The following is a 19,564-nucleotide window of genomic DNA, read 5'->3' as shown; positions in this document are numbered from 1 at the left end:
TTATATAAAAGTATATTTCTGTTTAATTATATCTCTGGTTTCTGTCTCTGTGAACCTGCTCTTTAAAGTGTCTACATAAGAGTTTGTTTTTTAATCATAAAATGTTGTTGATAAATAAAATTACCCAACAGCAATCATACAGAAAGAGAAGGAGGATACGAGATCATGGGAGAAAGAGAAGGAAGGAGGAAAAGTTGCTGATACATATTTATTTTGTAATGGTATTAAGAATGATACATGATACATAAATAATACATTTAGTCAAAATTGCTCAATTGTAATACCCTCATTACGGCACTAGACTCAAACAACACATTGCTTATATATATTTCAAAGAGAGAACAAAAAAACATATACAAAGAGTGGTGCACAGCGCAGCTTTTAACATATGTCTAGAAGAACGAGTGAGGTTACTATGGCAACTCCATTGTAGAAGCCCAGATTAAAGGAGCCATTATTCTACTCTTCTACTTTTCATCTTCTATTTTAAATTAATATATTCTTTTATGCTCTGAATACTTTAGACTGCAGTAGACACTGATCCCAAGTGCCCTCTGAGAACATTAATACATGTGTCCAACTTTTTTCTGACTTCCTCCATGAAGCATTAATACAAAAAACATATACAGTCCTCTCCACTGCCATGCATTTGTCCTAGACATATACAACCTTACATTGTCCTCCTGTGTCGCAGAGCTAATTAAAAAAATGTGTAACTTTCAAATCCTTCCTGAGCAGTGTCACATTCAAACTGATTGCAACGCCATTAATAATTCATCTGTAATGGAATAGTTAATGAATCTGTGTGATTGACTCTTTATCGCTTTGCCCAGGCCTGTTTGTCTCACCTCATCTATAGTGCAGAATTGTTGAAACAACCTGGGCTCATCAGCAGGAGGGTATTTACAGTTGCCAAATGCTGACAGATCAACTTATTGCAAAAGCCATTAAATTAGTCCTTTTGATGAAGAGGCATGTGTTATACCATTGAACTAGTTTTAACTGTGTCAATAATTTGTTGAAATAAATTGTCTTATTAAAAGTTACATTTCATCAAAAGTACCTTTGAAATAAGGGTAAGCAAATAAGATGTTGATTTTTTAAGATTGATGCTGGCAAAAAGTAATTGGTTTAGACAAAGCTACAACTTTATTTTTAGGTAGTCATTAGTCAACCTTAAAAGTGAGTTTATAACATACCCCTGAATACCAGTATTATAAGTATAATCCACGAACCACTTGCTCCATAGCCTTTGTTGTATTAGCACCAGACTCAATGAACTGTACAAGACCCAATAACAGCAGTGCTCCTTCAAATGTGGTACAACATGGCCCTCAGCCAATGTAGCCTGCCTTGATATTAATGGGATTTGCAACACACACACGCACGCGCACACACGCACGCACACACATGCACGCACACACACACACACACACACACACACACACACACACACACACACACACACACACACACACACACACACACACACACACTATCTTTACAATAAAAGGCTTATTTTCTGGTCAGTGAAAAACAGTTAGCAGAGCTTCACTGCACTAGCTTACACAATTAGTTGCCCAATGGGTTGAGGGAATAAGTGGGTTTAAATGTGAGGCTAAAAGGCAAGAAACAGAGATATATAAAACACATAGTTAATTGTGTGTGACAGACCACAGCAATTATCAAATCGCTAGCAGCCAGTCAACGCTCCATGTTTCCTCATTTTTTACCCTCAGCATCACTGCAGTTTGACATTATTCTGATGACTAATTTAGTATTGACTAGTGGGAACTTAATCTGCCACTACAGATACTGGCATTCCCCTGTCTTCATGTTGTCTTTGTGCATCAACTCATTTGACTGAGTCAATGTGCCCTTGGGCAGTATTTCCTCAGCCTGAACTGTAGTGTCAACCCATTTCTCTCTCCACCCTGTCTTTCTCAAGCTGTGTCACAATTCTGAGGCTATTCTCATAAACAAGTCCACAAGTCCAGACCACATTATAAAATAACAGAGATGTTTGTTTTGCAGCCGAAAGAATCCAAAAACCTACAAAAGTTAGTCAGCTGTTTAAATAAGATTTCGGACAACTGTTCTTATGTGCATTATATACAAAAGTAAGAAATAACTTTAAATCAATCAGTTCCCTACTTTGGTACCTTTCACCCCCTGTGTCCCACACCTCTCAGGAAGGCAGAGAGAGAGAGAACTATTTGAAGGGTAATGCAATACTGGCCAGAGCAACAAGTTGGGGGTTCACATAGGGGTTGCCTTAGACTTTCTCTTGTCTGTCATTTTGACAAACAGACCCATCAAATGTATGTCTTCTAATGTATTTTACATTTTTAATGATTAATATGCAGAATTATTTTTGTAGATTATGCATTCATATGGTAATTTAAAGCATGCTATATATATACTTAAAAAATATATATATATATTAAAAAAAAACGCCTTGAATTTCAGGGGGCTCCGTTGGCGGGGCTCCGTTGGCGGGGCTCCGTTGGCAGGGCGCAGCGCCCCTCCAAGACAATGGTAGGGGAAACACTGCGATTAGAAGTCATCACAACTCTGAATGTGAAATCTAATTTCCCAATCTTGCAAGCCCTTGCTCACTTCGAAAAGTTACCCAGCATGCACAGCAGCACACGGAGACGAGAGGTGGAGGGGACGAGAGCGGACATGCTTCAAAGCCCTGCTCCGTATTTTTTCAACGTGTTGAGAACTACCCTTAGTTATGTTAGATCATCAAGTGTTTTAAACTGTCAAAATATCCGAAGGCTTTAGATTTTTTTGACAATTACGTAACATCTTTGACCTCTGCTCACACATGCCGCGTCCAAAGACACACAACAGTGACTGTTAGACTGAAAGGCTGGAAGTTGTTCTAAATGGATAACTAAATGTTCTAAATGGAAAACAATATTGAAATAGAGAAGCTTGTACTTATTTTCAACAACATAATGTACTTTTTTGTTATTAAAGGGAGTAAAGTACTGAACAAGGGTATAATTCAATAACATTACAGAATTCCAGGTAACAATACCGGTATCAGTTCAGATGTGGATGGTGACAAACACTACTGTACATATTATTTATATTCAATAACTTGAAATCCTTTTTTTTTTTAACATTGAGTAGAAATATCTTTTTCAGGGTTTCAATAAAAGGAACTTGGTATACACGTGACTATTTCATCTTGTTATCAACTTGGGAAATGTTGTAATGTGCAAAATAATGCATTCATATTGCCAATGATCATATTGTTGACATTGGTATCATAGAACTGGCCCCAATTAACTGTTTTACAACTTCATCCATTCAGCAATTTCTTGCAGATAAAGTTGTTGTTTTCTATGGGTCAGGGAATGAGGGTTGATCCTCTCACAACGTTCTCTATAACTCACATACGGGACATATACCACTAAAGCTCAGGACTCTGCATCACCATATTTTTGTCTCCATCCCTTTTATTTCAAAAGTCCTTTAATACTGAGTAATAGTTTCCTTTTTTTCTTCTTCTTCCTTCCTTGCCAATAGGTGCCATATTTGATGAGTCAGCGCGGAAAGATGATGAAGTGTTTCGCCTTGCTGTGGCAGATCTCAATTTGAACAACGAGATCTTGGAGACGGAGAAGATCACCATCTCTGTGGAGTTCGTTGACGGGAACAACCCCTTCCAGGCTGTGCAAGAAGGTAGGATGATAATACCATGTGTAACAGGGCAGGTGCATCAGCTTCAAAGTCACAGGTCTTTATGTGTTGACATTATAGTCCACAGAGGACATTGATTTGCTTTTGGGTTTAGTTTCCTTTGCCCTACAAAATCTCTGGGCCGGGGTCAGACTGAGATGAAAAAGCTTTCGTCAACATTTATTCTGTTAAACTTTCCAAATTCCACTTTCCACTTTGGTTCTAATGTTATTTAGGCACAGCGCTGTGATTTATTTTCAGCCAAACCCAGCAGTTCCATATCAGAATATCTTCCACTTGTACTTCTTGACGTCATACCTAGTCAAATATTAAAACAAATACTATTAACTCAGAACTTGAATTTCAGCATTTAAGTAGGTTAAAAAATAAAATGGGAATCAGCTCACTGTTCTGACAATCAGGGAATGAGATACAACTGCTGCCCGTATGGACCAGTGTCCCTGCTCAGATAAACATATTGCAATGAGTGCACATTTCTCAAGACCTCTAATTAATACTTCTGGCATTAAAAGAGAATTTACCAATATATAGCCACAGTGAACAAGGACAAGCCTATTTCCTAAACACGCCAACTGCACCATGCACTGCAAAGCTGTAAAATAGATGTGTGTCTTGATAGGACAAGCAGTCTTACTTGTTCAAGTCCAAGTCCAAGAAATATTATATAAAATCTTGAGTTAGAAATTATGAATTTGGGTAAAACTTGCTTATCATATACAGTTTGCAGTATAGTCTCATTGACCAGAGATACATACCATAACCATATCATGTAAAGAGGCAACATAAAAAAGGCCAGAACAACATGGTATATATTTACTGATTTAATTAAATGATAAAAAAAAACATTATCAACCACCCACTGAAAACACACACACACACACACACACGCTCGCACGCACATGCTAAAAAGCTTTTTCAGGCTGTTGCTTTGATATAAGGGCCCTGCACTGTTGTTTCATAGTCAGGCTGTAATTCTTTGAAGTTTAGTTTAGTTTAGTTTATTTATTTATAGTGTCGTGGACATTCCCCATCGATGAACTGTCACAAAAACAGTAAATGTTGCAGCTTTAGCCGACATGGCTAATTTCCAGCTGTTGTCCCCGGCCAGATGGTAATAGACACCCTTAAAATCACAATACATCAACAGCATTAGTTATAAGAAAATATAAAATAAAATAAAAAGGAGGAAAGACAAGTAGATACCGGTGTGAGGTAAAATAGAACAATAAACAACACACGTTACTATATACAGTACATGTCACATATAGCATATCACAATCACATAACAGAAACGAGGGGCAACATCCATGATCACAACATGTAACACAACATGTAACACAACATGTAACACTCATACCATACTCAACACCGACTAGTGTGTGCAGGTGTAATTCTCAGTGAACCATGTTTTTAAGTGAGCTGTGAAGGTGGTATGTGTATGTATGTCTTTGATTTGAGTGGGTAGAGAATTCCAGTTTTGTATTGCTATGACCGAGAATGATGACTGACCAAAAGTACTCTTCCTGAATGGGACTGATAGGTCGCCACATGTGGAGTTTCTAGTGGTCAGTCTGGTGTTGTTACGTTGAGTAACCAATGAGTTAAGAGGTGGAGGGGCTGTATTGTGCAGGATTTTGTAAACCAGAACGATGTTCCTATACTTTATTAAATCTTCCCAACTCAGGATGTTATGCTTGTTGAGGATGGTACAGTGATGGGAGCGGTTAGGTTTCTGGTCCAGTACTTTGAGGGTTTGTTTGTACAGGGTTGCTAGTGGCTTCAGTGTGGAGCTGTTAGTTTGCCCCCAGCTTGTGAGACAGTATGTAAGATGTGACATGATCATGGCATTCATGTATAATTTGGCAGAATTCAATGTCTTTGTGTTTCTTATGTATTTAAAATTTGCTAGGCTAAACTTGACTCTTTGGGTCACTTTTTTGACTTGTGTTTTGAATGTTAAATTAGAGTCAATAATCATTCCAAGGTACTTAACCTGAGGCACAATGTTAATATGATCACCTGAGATGCTTATATTTGACACAATGTTGCATTTTCTTTTTGTGAAAAACATTCCAACTGTTTTGTTGACATTAAGCTGAAGACAGGAGCGGTGTAGCCAGCTAGTGATCAGCACTAAAGCTGAGGTCAGTTTATCAGCAGCCTTTTGCTTTGTGTTGGCATGCACATATATCACAGTGTCATCGGCATATAGCTGTGTTTCCACATCAGGACAGACAGATGGCAGGTCATTAATATATAGGGAAAAAATAAGTGGACCAAGTATTGAACCTTGTGGTACTCCGGTGCTTAAGTCTAGAGCTGGAGAGAGTCGATTATTGACGATAACATGCTGACGCCTACCAGTGAGGTATGATTCAATCCAACTGACTGTTAATGGAGAGCAGTTAAAAGCCGACAGTTTGGACAGAAGGACCTTATGGTTGACTGTATCAAAGGCTTTGCGTAGATCCAGAAATACTGCACCAACAACACCTCCTTTGTCAACCATTGCTTTGACCTTTTCTATAAAAAAGCAGTTGGCTGTTTCGGTTGAATAATTTGCCCTGAAGCCAAACTGCATGGGATGAAGTTGAAATGGACTATTGTTTAAGAAGGAGACAAGCTGTTCTGACACCCATTTCTCAGCCACTTTGGCTACTACAGGTAAGTTGCTAATTGGGCGGTAGTTGTTGATGTTCAGAGGGTCACCTGACTTGAAAATGGGGGTTACAATTGCAGTCTTCCATGCACTTGGGAATGTCCCATGTAATACAGATGAATTGATGATTTGGGTAAGAGGGCAGATTAAGTAATCTTGCAGTGATTTAAGCATTGTAGAATCCATAGCGTATGTATCCTTAGCTGTCGAAGTTTTAAGATAATTAATAATTGCTTTGGTTTTTAATTCCGATATGGGTTGAATGCAAAAGGTCATCTTACTTTCGTCGACTTCGATAATATGTTCTGCTCTCAAAGGAAAGTTCTGTGCAATCTCATCTACAGAGTTAATAAAATATGTATTAAAAGCTATGGCAAGTTGTTCTGGGTCTTGCACTAGGTTACCATTCTCTTTTAGTACTAGCTGCTTTTTTGGCCTGTGCTTGATTCCCAGTAAGGTTTTAATAGTTCCCAAATTATTTTAGTATTACCTTTTGCCTCATTAATTATTGTTATGAAGAAGTTGGCTTTGACCTTTCTGATTGTTTGAGTTACTTTGTTACGTAATGAAGTAATCCTATGCCTGTCAGTAGTTAATTTAGTTTTCAGTGCTCTTTTCAGTGCAACGTCTCTTTCCTTCATCAAGTTCAATATGTCCGTATTGAACCAAGGAAGTGCATTGTTTTTGTTTTTTCCACTTTTCATTTTTCTGGAGAACATCTGCACTAAATCATGTAGCTTGGTCGCAAACATTTGGCTGTCTGTTTCTACACTGCTCCCAGTTAGCATACTTTCCCAGTCAGTCTGTTGCACAGCTTGCTCAAAGTTTGCAAATTCATTTTTTGATATTCTTAGTTCTGTTTTGATATTCTTAATGTTCCAGAGGTTTGTAAGAGTGGTGGAACCGTTTCTTTGTGAGTTTTCTGGATATTAATATTAAGTTGTGGTCAGATAGTCCAGTGATGAAATTAAATGTGTTATTCACTCTTTCAGGTTTATTACTTAATATTAAGTCTATTTGTGTCTGTGAGGATGAGGTTATTCAGGTTGGTCCTTCTGTCAATTGTGTTAAGTCTAAACTATCTGTGATTTGCTTAAGGGCTTTCCTACTTGTCTTGTCTAACCAGTTACAATTCAGGTCACCAAGCAGTATTACTTCTGTTTTGAAATCACATGCTTTAAGAAGTTTTTTGAACGTGGTGTAGAAGTCATTATTTGAGGATGGTGGGCGATAAACAACAATGAGCACAAAGGACATTTCAGGGGACAGCATTATTTTTAATCCAAGACATTCTTGGAGTCGGCATATAAGGCCAGCATATTTGACATAAATCATGACCCCACCCCCTCTTCCGTAAGATCGATCTTGTCTAAAGCTTTGATAGCCTGGCACATGCAATGCAGCGGATGGAGAGTTGGTATGAAGCCATATTTCTGATAGGCAGAGAACATCTAAATTGGAATCATGGACTTGGACTTGATCAGCTTTAGGTGTGAGGCCACAGATGTTCAAATGTCCTCCAAGGATGCCCTTCGGTTTATGTTGTTGATCCCAGATCACTAAAGAGTGATTAACAGTTTTAAATAAATTAAACTTGCGGTTTTTTTTGAAAACATGATTTATGGTCCTGTTGCTTTTGTAAGCATGTTGTTGTTTGTCTAACTAAGCATGTTGTTGTTTGTCTAAGTTCCATTCTGAGTTCTATTATCTGGGTTCTGGCACGCATGGAGGATAAATGTCTGTGTTGGTATTTTCCTTCTATAGTTTGAATTGCTTGATGACAGTGAGTGGCTTATGTCTTGAGTGTCTTATTTATAACACAGCAGGAGGCAGCATTTCAACACTCCCTCCTTGACTGAGCTCTCTGAGCCAGCAGCATGTTCCTGAGTCCTGCATAATGCCTAACCTATTGCTTACATTATTTTGTATTTGAACTTATCCATAGCCAAAATGATTCTGTAGCTTGTCGTTTTAAACTTTCTTTCAGTTAAGTGATCAATTTGGTTCTGGTTATGCATAGTGTTTTTTTGTTCTTCTTTTTAGCAACTTTACATTCATACATATATTGTAGACACAGTTACAACTTGGCACAAACACCACTGTCTAGGACTGTTGACTGCTGATAAGGAGAACAGCAAGGGGATTCAGTATCTTTAGGCAGTACAGGATTTATTAAAGACAGATTAGATGCTACTCAACGATTTAGCTTGTGATTTCGACCAGCTATTGTTCAATCACAATCTGATCTTGCCTCTCATTTTTTTCGCCCCTATCATGACTGATTAAACTCCTGCAGGCCTCACAGTCCCTCAGTCTGTTGCCTGGTCTGTCCAATGAGCACTTCCTGTCTTTCTGTCTGCCTGCCACTGAACAGACTGCCTGACTAATTTGCCTGCCTGTCAGTCTTCCTGTTTGCTCGTCTGCTTGTGCAGTTATCTTTCTGATGAATTGATTGCCTGTCTCCCCATCAGCCTGTCTATCTGTATATTTGTTTAGCTAACTGGTAACCTGTCTGGCAAATTAATTGTCTTTGTCTCTGTCCGTCTCTCATGTGATATAGTTTGAGATGCTTTGCTTGGGGCACCTTGGTGGACACACAAGACCTCAACTAAAATATTGAATTGAAAAATGTAAATATTAATCTCATTTTCTCAATTAGGCAGCCAATCCAACTGTCTGATCTTACAAGGTCACTGACCATTGTTCCTTTTCCTAGTGTTTTATCTTTTACTTTTATTAAAATCATTACTTATGCATTTTTGAAATAACACATGTTGCAGTGTCCTTCACATATTGTGCTCATAAGCAATATACTGCAATGTTGAATGTTCAGGAAATCTCTTATTAATTAATGTTCTAGCCCTTACTGTAAATGAGATGAACCTGTTATCCCCTGTAAGGTCTAGATGTAGGTATATCAAAGAGTAAAGGGGTCTTTGTATTCTGCATTTGATGCAGTTTGTCATAAGCTCCAGAAGAAAACCTCACTTTACTGTCTGTCTCACCGCTAGATTGATTTAATTTAATTGGGAAATGACTTAATGTACAGTATACACAATTATAAGAGGATAATTTCTAGATCAAATTCTGCATTCAAAGAAAATTTAGAATCAGAGTTTGTTTTGTCTAGCCTGCATCGCTGCAGCACTATAACTACTGAGCATGGGTAATACATGATCTTAGCTCAATTTGACTGAATTGAGTAATCAAAAATGGCACATCACAACTACTATAGACACATTACAATACAGGCCTTCAACTACATTTTAAATATAATTATCTATTTTCATTGTGTGTGTGTGTGTGTGCGCGTGCAACATTTAAAGGGGCATTCACTTGTTAATCCATTCAGAGTGTGTCTGGCCATCTGATGAATTAAGACTAATATTTAACCTTTTATTTAACACAGTCTGTGTCGTGTTATTTGTGTGTTATGTGGTGTGTGTTTTGTGTTCATGTGCATAACAGTGTGCTTGTTCTTGCTTGTGTGACCCTTAGGATTGACCATTGCTAATACGTTTGCAGATGGACAAGCTTTATTATGCTCTGTCTTTATGATTATTTAACTGACTCACGGTTTGTAATGAATGTTGTGTGTGTGTGTGTCCTCAGAAGTGTGTACAGGTGCAAGGAATAAATCACTCTCCCTCCCCCCTTCCCGTTTGCCTCCTGCATGGTACTTAATTGTGGATCTGCTCCTGTCACTTATATTCACATTTCACTCCCTACACCCTACTCCCCCATCTCCATAGTAACCAGGCTAGACACTACTTAGGGAAAGGGTTGGATTCGTGTGTGTGTCCGTATGCATGTCAGTGTGTGCCCGTTCATGTCTCCATCGATTAAGGCAATGAGAATCACCTAATTGGATAACTGTCTATGGAAAAGTGGGGGGCGAGGGGAAGCAGAACAGGAGGAGACCACAGGAGGCACAGGACTCAATAGTTGTCTCAGTTTATATTTCATCTCAGCTTAGTCTTGACACACAGGGCACACTGCTGCTTTTATGCACACACTGCCACAATCACAGATTAGAAGTCCCCCCCATCCCCAACTACGCTGAAAGTGTTCTGCAATACAACTACATTGTCTTTTGAGACCTTGCTAGCGTCTATGATTGTCTGATGTTTGGATACTTTGTATTTTAAAGTGAAATGTGGGAGTCACCATCAAAATGGGAAGAGGTTTAGAATAGCTATTATTGAAATAAAAAAATATGTAAAATGCAGAATAAGACTTCAAGCACAAATCATGAAAGTTTGGACCAATTGGCGTCCTGTGAAGACACTGGCAGCTACGGTTAAGGTCTGTGTGTCGACTGAAAACAGGGAGAAGCGGTTTGTTCAACACAACTGTGGCCTTTAATTAGCGCCAATCTTGCAATAGCATCAGTTCAACCAGGGGAGACTTATTTGTGATTAAACAAATTAGTTGACATGTGCACAAGATGACTGAAAGGGTTCATAGACCCCATCGTGAGTTCATATATATTATGATGGAGGTGCAGCCGCAGTGCAGCCCTGCGTCCCGACCCTGGAGGTGGATGAGGGGTGAGCGTCAAGCCCTAATCCACAGTTGATGGCAGTAGAGAAGAGAACACATTTATGGTTTTATTTTAGCATTATGAATTAATTATAATGGCTGCCAATGCAAAAGTGTATAACAAATATATGAAAATCCCAGTCCTATGTTCTTAATTAAAGTTTTAATGGATTAGAGTGACTGAAAATATATTTGGAAGATTTGTCGTTGTTTCAATTGATGTATTCTGAGACACTGGAACTCGTAGTGATTCACAGTAATGATGTGGGATGGTGCTAAAGTCAGCATGAAGAAAATGCCTTAGGGTGTGTGAAACATTTGACTGAGTGTGGTGAGAATAACTCAAACTGACTTTGTCATATTGATGAAAACACTGATAATGTAAACACATTAAAGAAAAAAGAAAGTTTTTGCCCTTTAAGTTTCATACTTAAAGGGCAGCACTTCCTCAAATTAAAGTTGAACACACACTCATTTTACATTTCTTGTTCATCTAACTTCAATGTTGCTTTATCTCACTCTCTCTATCTTTATGTATTTTTAAAGCATGATTTTACTTCAGAGTTCAAATAAATAAATGACTAGAGTTTTGTAATCAGGACATTTTAAATTTCCCCCATGACTATCACAATTTGAGATGACCTTCGTTATTCATAAAATATTAATGTCCCATTTCAGAGGCCCCCTCATCTTTTGGAGTCTTAGTCTGTAACCTAAATATAGGCAGAAGTGTCAGTACCAGCAGAAACAGTCAAAGCTCCAGATTGGAGACGTGTATGACACTGAATATCATTAACATAGAAACAGATTAACTGCACAGAGCAACAGCAGACCATAGCATTACATTTAGCATTTAAGGCTTTGATCAAACTATGTCTTCCTCCTTCAACTTTTAATGTTTCTATAGTTGAAACAAAAACATACAAAGCTGTATGCTAAATTACACATCTCAGCCACTGGGTCACACATTTGCAAATCAATCCAATATAAAACCATTTTTATCGAGATGCTTTGGCCAATGGGAAAACCATTGACATTTGGGGAATGGCTAGGAAACAGACAGGTAGTGATTTTATGTTTTTGCGGGTTTATGTCTTCATCTGAGATTTCATTTTAAACATAGGCAATATTTTATGTTTAAATGTCTTATGTACGTCCCTGACTTACTGTAAACCAACTTTATTGTTGTCTTTTTTATATATCAACCTTTATCTGCAAATTATCATAATACATCAAGTCACAGCTGCACCTGTACCTCATGTTATTATTTTCTCAAAAGGCAACACAACCATATTTTAGGTTTATGGGCTCTCCTTCCTCTCTTCCTTTTTGACCCTCCCTGCTGTCCATTTCCCACAGAGCAGACTTACACTGAAATTATCTTCCATGGAAACCAGGCTCAAAAGGATTTAGCCTCCAACCCAATTCTCTTTCCTTGACTCCCTTGACCATGTTTCTGTCCATCCATTGCATCTTTGTGTGCACGCCCTGATGTGAATTCACAGAGCAGTCTCATTAGCTGCCATAGGGACCGAAGACATCTCATTATCTATCACGCACACGCACACGCACACGCACACACAATTACTGAGCACACTGGCTTTCTTGATGTATTGACATTCCTCTGCTCATCTTTCTCTACAATATGTATCATTATGTATCCTTCCTCCTCTCTGCAGTCGTCATGACTAAATTGCAAAAAATGATAAACGTTCTGTTATTTGACATTGCCCTCCAGTGTATCTCATTGTTTTTCTATTTTACCGTAATTTTTTCTCTCTATCTATATCATTGTGTTAAAGTTGTTGAGGTCTAGCAATAGATAACACTGACATTTTACAAGAGGTAATCTGATGCTTTATTACACAGCTTATTTGAATACTCGATTCTGATTGGTCAATATGGACGTTCCAGAGGTATGGTTTTTCTCTAGCAGACCGCTGCTAAGGGTACCAGACCGTAGGACACCCTGTTCAAGGGACTTCATTATGTGCAGTAATATCCATTGATCAATATACAAAAATAAGTTTGTGTTTGTGTCGAACCAATCCAACCAGACTTTTGAAGCTTTATTTGTGTGTGAGTGCTCAGTTGGAGTTAGGTCTGTTGATTGGCTAGTAGATAGAAAGTGTCATTTGAAAAGAATCAGTAGTGCATCTCTATTGTATGGTTTTCTTCCTGCCCCTACTGGGCTTCGTCCTCCCTCTCTGTCCCTTTCTCTCTTTCTGTTTCTGTCTTTGTATCAGTCTGTAAAGCTGCTTGACAGCAAACTTCCTCTCTCTAAACCCGCTCTAAACACATACACAAAGACAGTCCTTCACTGCAGAGGAGTAGGAGATCACCGTGAAATTATTTTTGAATGATTTATTTCCGCCCTCATGACTCCACAACAAAAAAAAAAAAAAATCTTATAGGTAAGAAAGTATAGACTACTGGACATGCCCGGCGCCGTGGGAGGGCCAGGGAGGGCCAGGCCCTCCCATTTGACATTCCTTCCCTCCCCGAATAAACACGTTTTTTTATTATTTATACAAATTAAAAAATATATTTATTTTATTTTTTTAATTATAAATAAACTGTGAACTTTTATGCTACGATGTATGTGATGTCAGAACTAAAAAAAAATCGTAGGCGCCAGGCTACGTCAAATAAATGCATGTGTCTGTTGTGATTTGTGATTCGTCCCCATTTAGACCAATCACAGCGTCACACTCTGCCGCCTATTCTGGATTTGTTTATTGTGCATTCTGTAGACTCCCATTTCTGTTTGAATTACAAAATGGACATAAAAAATTGGCTTAAAAGGTCTAAGAATTTATTAAAACGAAATAGCGATGAAAGAACTGCAGCCGATGGTGCTGCTGGCGACCCTGCACCTGCCGTTGCAGCAGCACGCCTTAATGTCACAAGCTTGACCTCGGCAAACCCCGGGCTGAGTTAGCGATGATCTGGGGTTAATAAACCCAAGCAGGTGAAGCTGGATCGTTATCCAGGGAGATTGTTTTCAGGAAAGAACCGCACTTTTGCCGGTCTGTTGAAGATTCGTTAAAAGCAGACGCAGCCTTGTGTCTTCACCTGATGCGGCTTTTACTGTCAAAGGTTTTTGCGACTGGAAACACGCATTACAGACTGATAAAGGACTGCTAAGGCATGCCGCATCAAAAGAACACATTTCATGTGAGAGTGTGTGGAGAGAGAGACAGATACGCGAGGAAACAAATAAGGAAATTAGAACTTTGGTGCAGATCAGCTGCACGGAGCCGTTATTACTTGTCAGCTGTCGTTGATATTATAGCTTTTTTAGCTGTCAACCAACTCCCTCTCAGAGGTGACTCGATTCCCTCCACAGCATGTCCGAGTGCAGTGCATCGGAACATAAACCATGCCCAAGGCGGGCTAAACAGCTCATCGACTCCGTCTCTACTATTTCTCTCGGAGTGCAGCGATGAGGAAGCTGCCATCCTTAACCAGTGTGCCTTGATTTACCAGTGTCTGTGCTGCCACGCACACAATGTTTCAAAGTGGTTTCTATGTTGCCCTTTATTTGTGTATGTTTGCGATAAGTGTGTGTCTGTGCACAATGCCGTTGGCCTTGCTGTTTGATATATATTGTGCCGCAGGCCCGCAGCACGTGACAGTTTTGTGGGCCCTCCCATGAAAATCATAGGCCCTCCCTTTAGATTTGTTCTGGCGCCGGGTCTGTACTGGAGTGACATAATTATTTATTTCCGTCCACTATTATGCAGCAGGGACAATGGCCTACTCTAGTATGACACAATGTCTTCACCCGGATGTTTTGCACTATAACAAAACGCTATGAATATACCAACATTGGAAACGAAATGGCATCATATACCTTTTATATCAAATCAAATTAAATGAAATCAAGTTTTATTTATATAGCACATTTATAAACGATTTTTGGTCGAGCCAAAGTGCTGTACATATAATAAAAATAGCCTACAGTAGAGGCACTTTACAGCAAATACAACAACACAGATTGTTCAGAATATCAGTATGAGAAAAAAGCACATGTACATCCACAACAGCCCCTGGCATTGCGGTCAGATTTCACCGGTTCCCCTCCTTGCTCTCTTGAACACAATCTACTAAAAAACAATAAGAAGTACTAGCAAATCACATAATTAAGTCATCTGTAACTCTGACTGCATTGCTTTTATTTTACTAGCTGCACATGGTTGTATTATGTCATGCAGACATCTGTCTTCCTACTGCAACATTGAGCAATACAACAAGTCAAGATGTTTAATTTATTTCCCCCACCTCATGTTGATCTGTACTAAAGTCTACCTCACTATGCTGTATGAGTCTATTGACATGATGACAGCTTTAAATGTATAATTGCTGGTTAAACAATTACAATTTAAAAAACAATAATTCTATTATATATTTGAACCTTAACAGTACTACAGTGTTAATAACATTCAGAGCATAATATATATCAGCAAACAGCAGTTTGCTTTGTAAATATAGAGTGAAGTGATGCTCACCTGAGCTCTGTGAGTGTATTACATTATCTCAAATGATAATTTAGCTTGACAGTCTGGCTATTTTTTAAACTGCTGCAAAGACACAACAATGGGATGTTAACTGGCCTCACCATCCATCCTGAAGCCTATCAGGACCATGTGAAGTCCTACAAATAAGCTCTCTCCCGGACTAGGTCTACATACTACTCCACCCTCATTGGCAACCAACATAACCAACCGAGAATGCTGTTCTCTACCATAAACCGGCTTCTCCGCCCCCTCGACCCCCGCCATCCTCCAGGTGCTCTCGACCTCTGCTTGAAGTTCCTGGACTTCCTCCAGGCCAAAGTGGATTCCATCCACCAGCAGCTTCTGGTGCCTGCTCCCCCAATTTCAACCACACCTCAGCCGCAAGGTGCTACATGCCCATCTAAGTGCAGCCTCTCCAGCTTCTCCCCAGTGGATGCCCTCCTAGTAACCAAGCTGGTCACAAAGGCCAAGGCATCAACCTGCTCTCTCGACCCCATGCCCACAGCCTTGGTCAAGGCAGCCATATAATAATATAATATATAATAACATATAATAACATATAATAACATATAATATAATAATAATAATAATATATTACATTTATAAAGCGCCTTTTCTGGTGCTCAAAGCGCTTATAAGCAAGTCAAACAAAATAACAACAAAAGTAAAAAGTGCTAAGCTAGGTGGAATAAGGGCATGGGTTAGTTGATTGAGTTGAAGGCAAGAGTGAAAAGGTGAGTTTTAAGGGATTGTTTGAATATATATATATATATGCTCCATTATATTATAGACATAGTGAACTTGTCCATGTCATCTGGCATAGTCCCACCCAGCCTCAACACTGCCTCAGTCACTCCTATCCTCAAGAAGCCTGGCTTGGACCCAGAGGACCTCAACAACCACCGGCTGATCTCCAATCTTCCTTTCCTCAGCACAATCCTGGAAAGAGCAGTTGCCGCACAACTCCAACACCACATGTCCAACGATGAGCTCAGTGAACCCCACCACAGCACAGAGACTGCCCTCATTAAAATCACAAACAACCTCCTCATCGCTTCTGATTCCGGCCTCATCAGCATTCTCATCCTCCTGGACCTATCTGCAACCTTCGATACCATATCCCAAACCATCCTCCTCAGCCGCCTGTTCGACCACCTTGGCCTCAGTGACACAGCTCTTGCCTGGTTTGAATCCTACATCTCGAACCAGAAACACTTTGTCACCATCAGTGACTGCAGTTCCCCATCGGCCCCAGTCAAGCAAGGTGTACCTCAAGGCTCTGTGCTTGGACCCCTCCTCTTCACCATTTACATGCTCCCACTTGGTTAAATCACTGCCACCATGTTCTCAGCTTTCACTCATATGCTGATGACACACAGCTCTATCTCTGCACCAAACCGACCACTCAGCTCCCCCCCCTCACTGCCTTGTCAACTGCCTACAGGACATAAACAACTGGATGTCATCAAACTTCCTCAAACTAAACAGCAATAAAACAGAGCTCATGATTGTGGCTCCCAAGGCGCAGCTCCGGGAAGGTTGGAGATCCGCTCCTCTCCGTTGATGGCTGCTCCATCTCTCCGTCCACTGAAGTCCGCAATCTGGGTGTCATCCTGGACACCAGCCTCTCCTTCCAGGCTCACATCAGGGGCCTCATTTCTAAACGGTGCGTACGCAAACGTTTCTACGCACTGTTTGCGATTTATAAAAAACTAACTTGATGGGAAAATGTGCGGTCCTCCACGCAAACTCTGACCCATGCGTATGCACTAAGCACAACAACGGGAGAGACGAGAAACTGCGACACTGTTGGCAGAATGAAGAATGGAAAGAAATATATGGAAATAATACCATAAATAAAACGTTACCTCTCATTTATCATATATAAATAATTAATTTTCACAAATTGATTAAAGCCAATCTTAAAATGATTTAACAAATGCCTGTTTGAGACTCCTCAGTGCACACAAACACATAACTTGGAGAAATAAATAAATACGGAAATGTTATTGATCACCCCTCGATTATGTTAAGAAATGTATTCTCATAAATGATGCGGTAAACAGAAGGACAGAATTATTTAAACTGACGCCGTTTTGCATTTCTATAGGTTGTATAGATACGAGCATGGTTTTATACAATCATGTTTAATCATGTTTTATGCCGTTCGCCAATAGCTTACTTGATAAGTCGCTCGTAAAACACAGGAGGTATGGAAACTAAGAACACCATATGTGGTCAATTGTACAGCTAATATAACACAATACATTAGTTGTATTCCTTTAACTGGTGGATTATGGATATATAGTTGCTGATCGACAGCTGGAACACAAACCACCAAATACAAAAATATTATTCAGATCCAGTCGTCATGACTCCACTCCGGAGGGATTCCCCGATCATTTCTTACAGTTTCTCATCAAGGGTGTGTCTCCTGTCCCCGGTACAAACACACTGCCTGAGGAAGGTTAGGCTATGTGTATTCATTTTGTCATTAATCTTTTTCGGACCACTTATTTATTTATTTTGGTGACGATCCGACCTCCATGCTGCCCCTCTGGTTCAAACTGCATCCACCAAACCATATGATTTATCTCAACGTCCCCAAAATAACCAAAATCTGACACGGTGTGAGATGTCTTTTTTAGCTGTTCTGTCGTCATTTCCTGCGATCTTCTTCATGCAGTCAGTCAAAATGAATGAATGAATGGGCGTTTCTTTGACTATTTATAGGCAAATATGGGCGTTACGTGAAGCCCGCAAAAGCTGCGCCGCATTTCGAGTTGATTGTGATTTATAAAGGGAAACCGGCGTAGGATGTGCCGTACGCAAGTCCTGCGCCGGTACGCAGTCTTTTATGAATCGGAAAGTGTCGGTGCGTATTTATTTGCTTTGTCCTACGTAAGCAACCTTCCCATGCCAATCCTATGCAAGGCTTTATAAATGACGCCCCTGAACTGTCACCAAATCTGCTTTATACCACCTCAAAAACATTTCCAGACTCCGACACTCCGACCCTCTCTGACTCTGTGGCAGAAACGCTCATACACGCTTTCATCACCACCCGTCTAGACTACTGCAATGGAGTCCTGTCCGAAGCTCCCAGCAAAACCCTGGAGAGGCTCCAGTATGTCCAGAACTCTGCCGCCAGGCTTCTCACCCGCACCTAGCCATGGCAAAACATCACCCCCACCCTCATCCACCTTCACTGGCTGCCGGTCAAGTCATTCAGTACAAAACACTCCTCCTCACTTACAAGTGTATGCCCTCGCCCCCAGTACTTATCGGACCTCCTCCATCCCTACACCCCTTCTCGGAGTCTGCAGTCCTCAGACACGGGCCTGCTCTCCATTCCCGTACTCGCCTCCAAACTATTGGTGACAGGGCGTTCAGTGTTGTGGCCCCCACCATCTGGAATGCACTTCCTGCAGAGATCCACAATGCTGCTTCCCTGGACATCTTCCAGTCAGCATTAAAAACTCACCTGTTCACCATGGCCTTTGACCCCTAGCCCATCACATTCGCTTCCACTCCTACTGCTATTAAATTATTTTTATTTTTGTATTTACTTTAATATTTGCCCCTTATGTTTGTTTACCATGTAAAGAGGCCTTGGGTCCCTTGAGAGGTGCTATACAAATGTAATTTATTATTATTGTTATTAGTATTATTATTATTATTATTATTATTATTATTATTATTATTATGTGAAAAAACACACACAGGATGAGAGGATGAATCAGATGCACATTGAGTGCTATTTGACCAGCAGACAAAACACTCAATAAATTAATAAACAACACAGATATATACTGTGACAGCATGAGTGCACTCACAACAAAACACATACATACAGTGCGAGTAAAAAAGCTACCCCACTATAATGCTTGTGTTTTATTAGTCATAAAACACACATGCAGAGAGCAGCCAAAAACTTGATTTGATGTTTTTTTTTATATAAAGTGCTCTCTTGTGGTCTCACTGCTTTTATTCAGCCCAATTGAATGCAAGGCAATTTTGCCATGAGAGCTGATTGCGTTACAGAAATAAAATACTCAACATGTTTTCGACTATGCCTTTATACAACCAATCTCTTTCTCTCACACACACACACACACACACACAC

The 19,564-nt window shown here is 39.8% G+C and overlaps 1 protein-coding gene across 1 annotated transcript in view; it reads left to right on the top strand.

The window, feature by feature from the left end:
* grid2 (glutamate receptor, ionotropic, delta 2) overlaps positions 1–19,564 on the top strand; it is a 548,550-nt gene that overhangs the window by 79,865 nt on the left and 449,121 nt on the right. The window contains 1 exon segment of the mRNA XM_034234858.1: positions 3,544–3,699. Within this exon segment, the coding sequence (XP_034090749.1) occupies positions 3,544–3,699 (156 nt within the window).

The sequence above is a fragment of the Gymnodraco acuticeps genome, unplaced genomic scaffold (genome assembly GCF_902827175.1).
Source record: "Gymnodraco acuticeps unplaced genomic scaffold, fGymAcu1.1, whole genome shotgun sequence".
NCBI classification, from domain to species: Eukaryota; Metazoa; Chordata; class Actinopteri; order Perciformes; family Bathydraconidae; genus Gymnodraco; species Gymnodraco acuticeps.
Note: the sequence above shows the minus strand (reverse complement) of the source record. Positions and strands in the feature narration are given on the sequence as shown.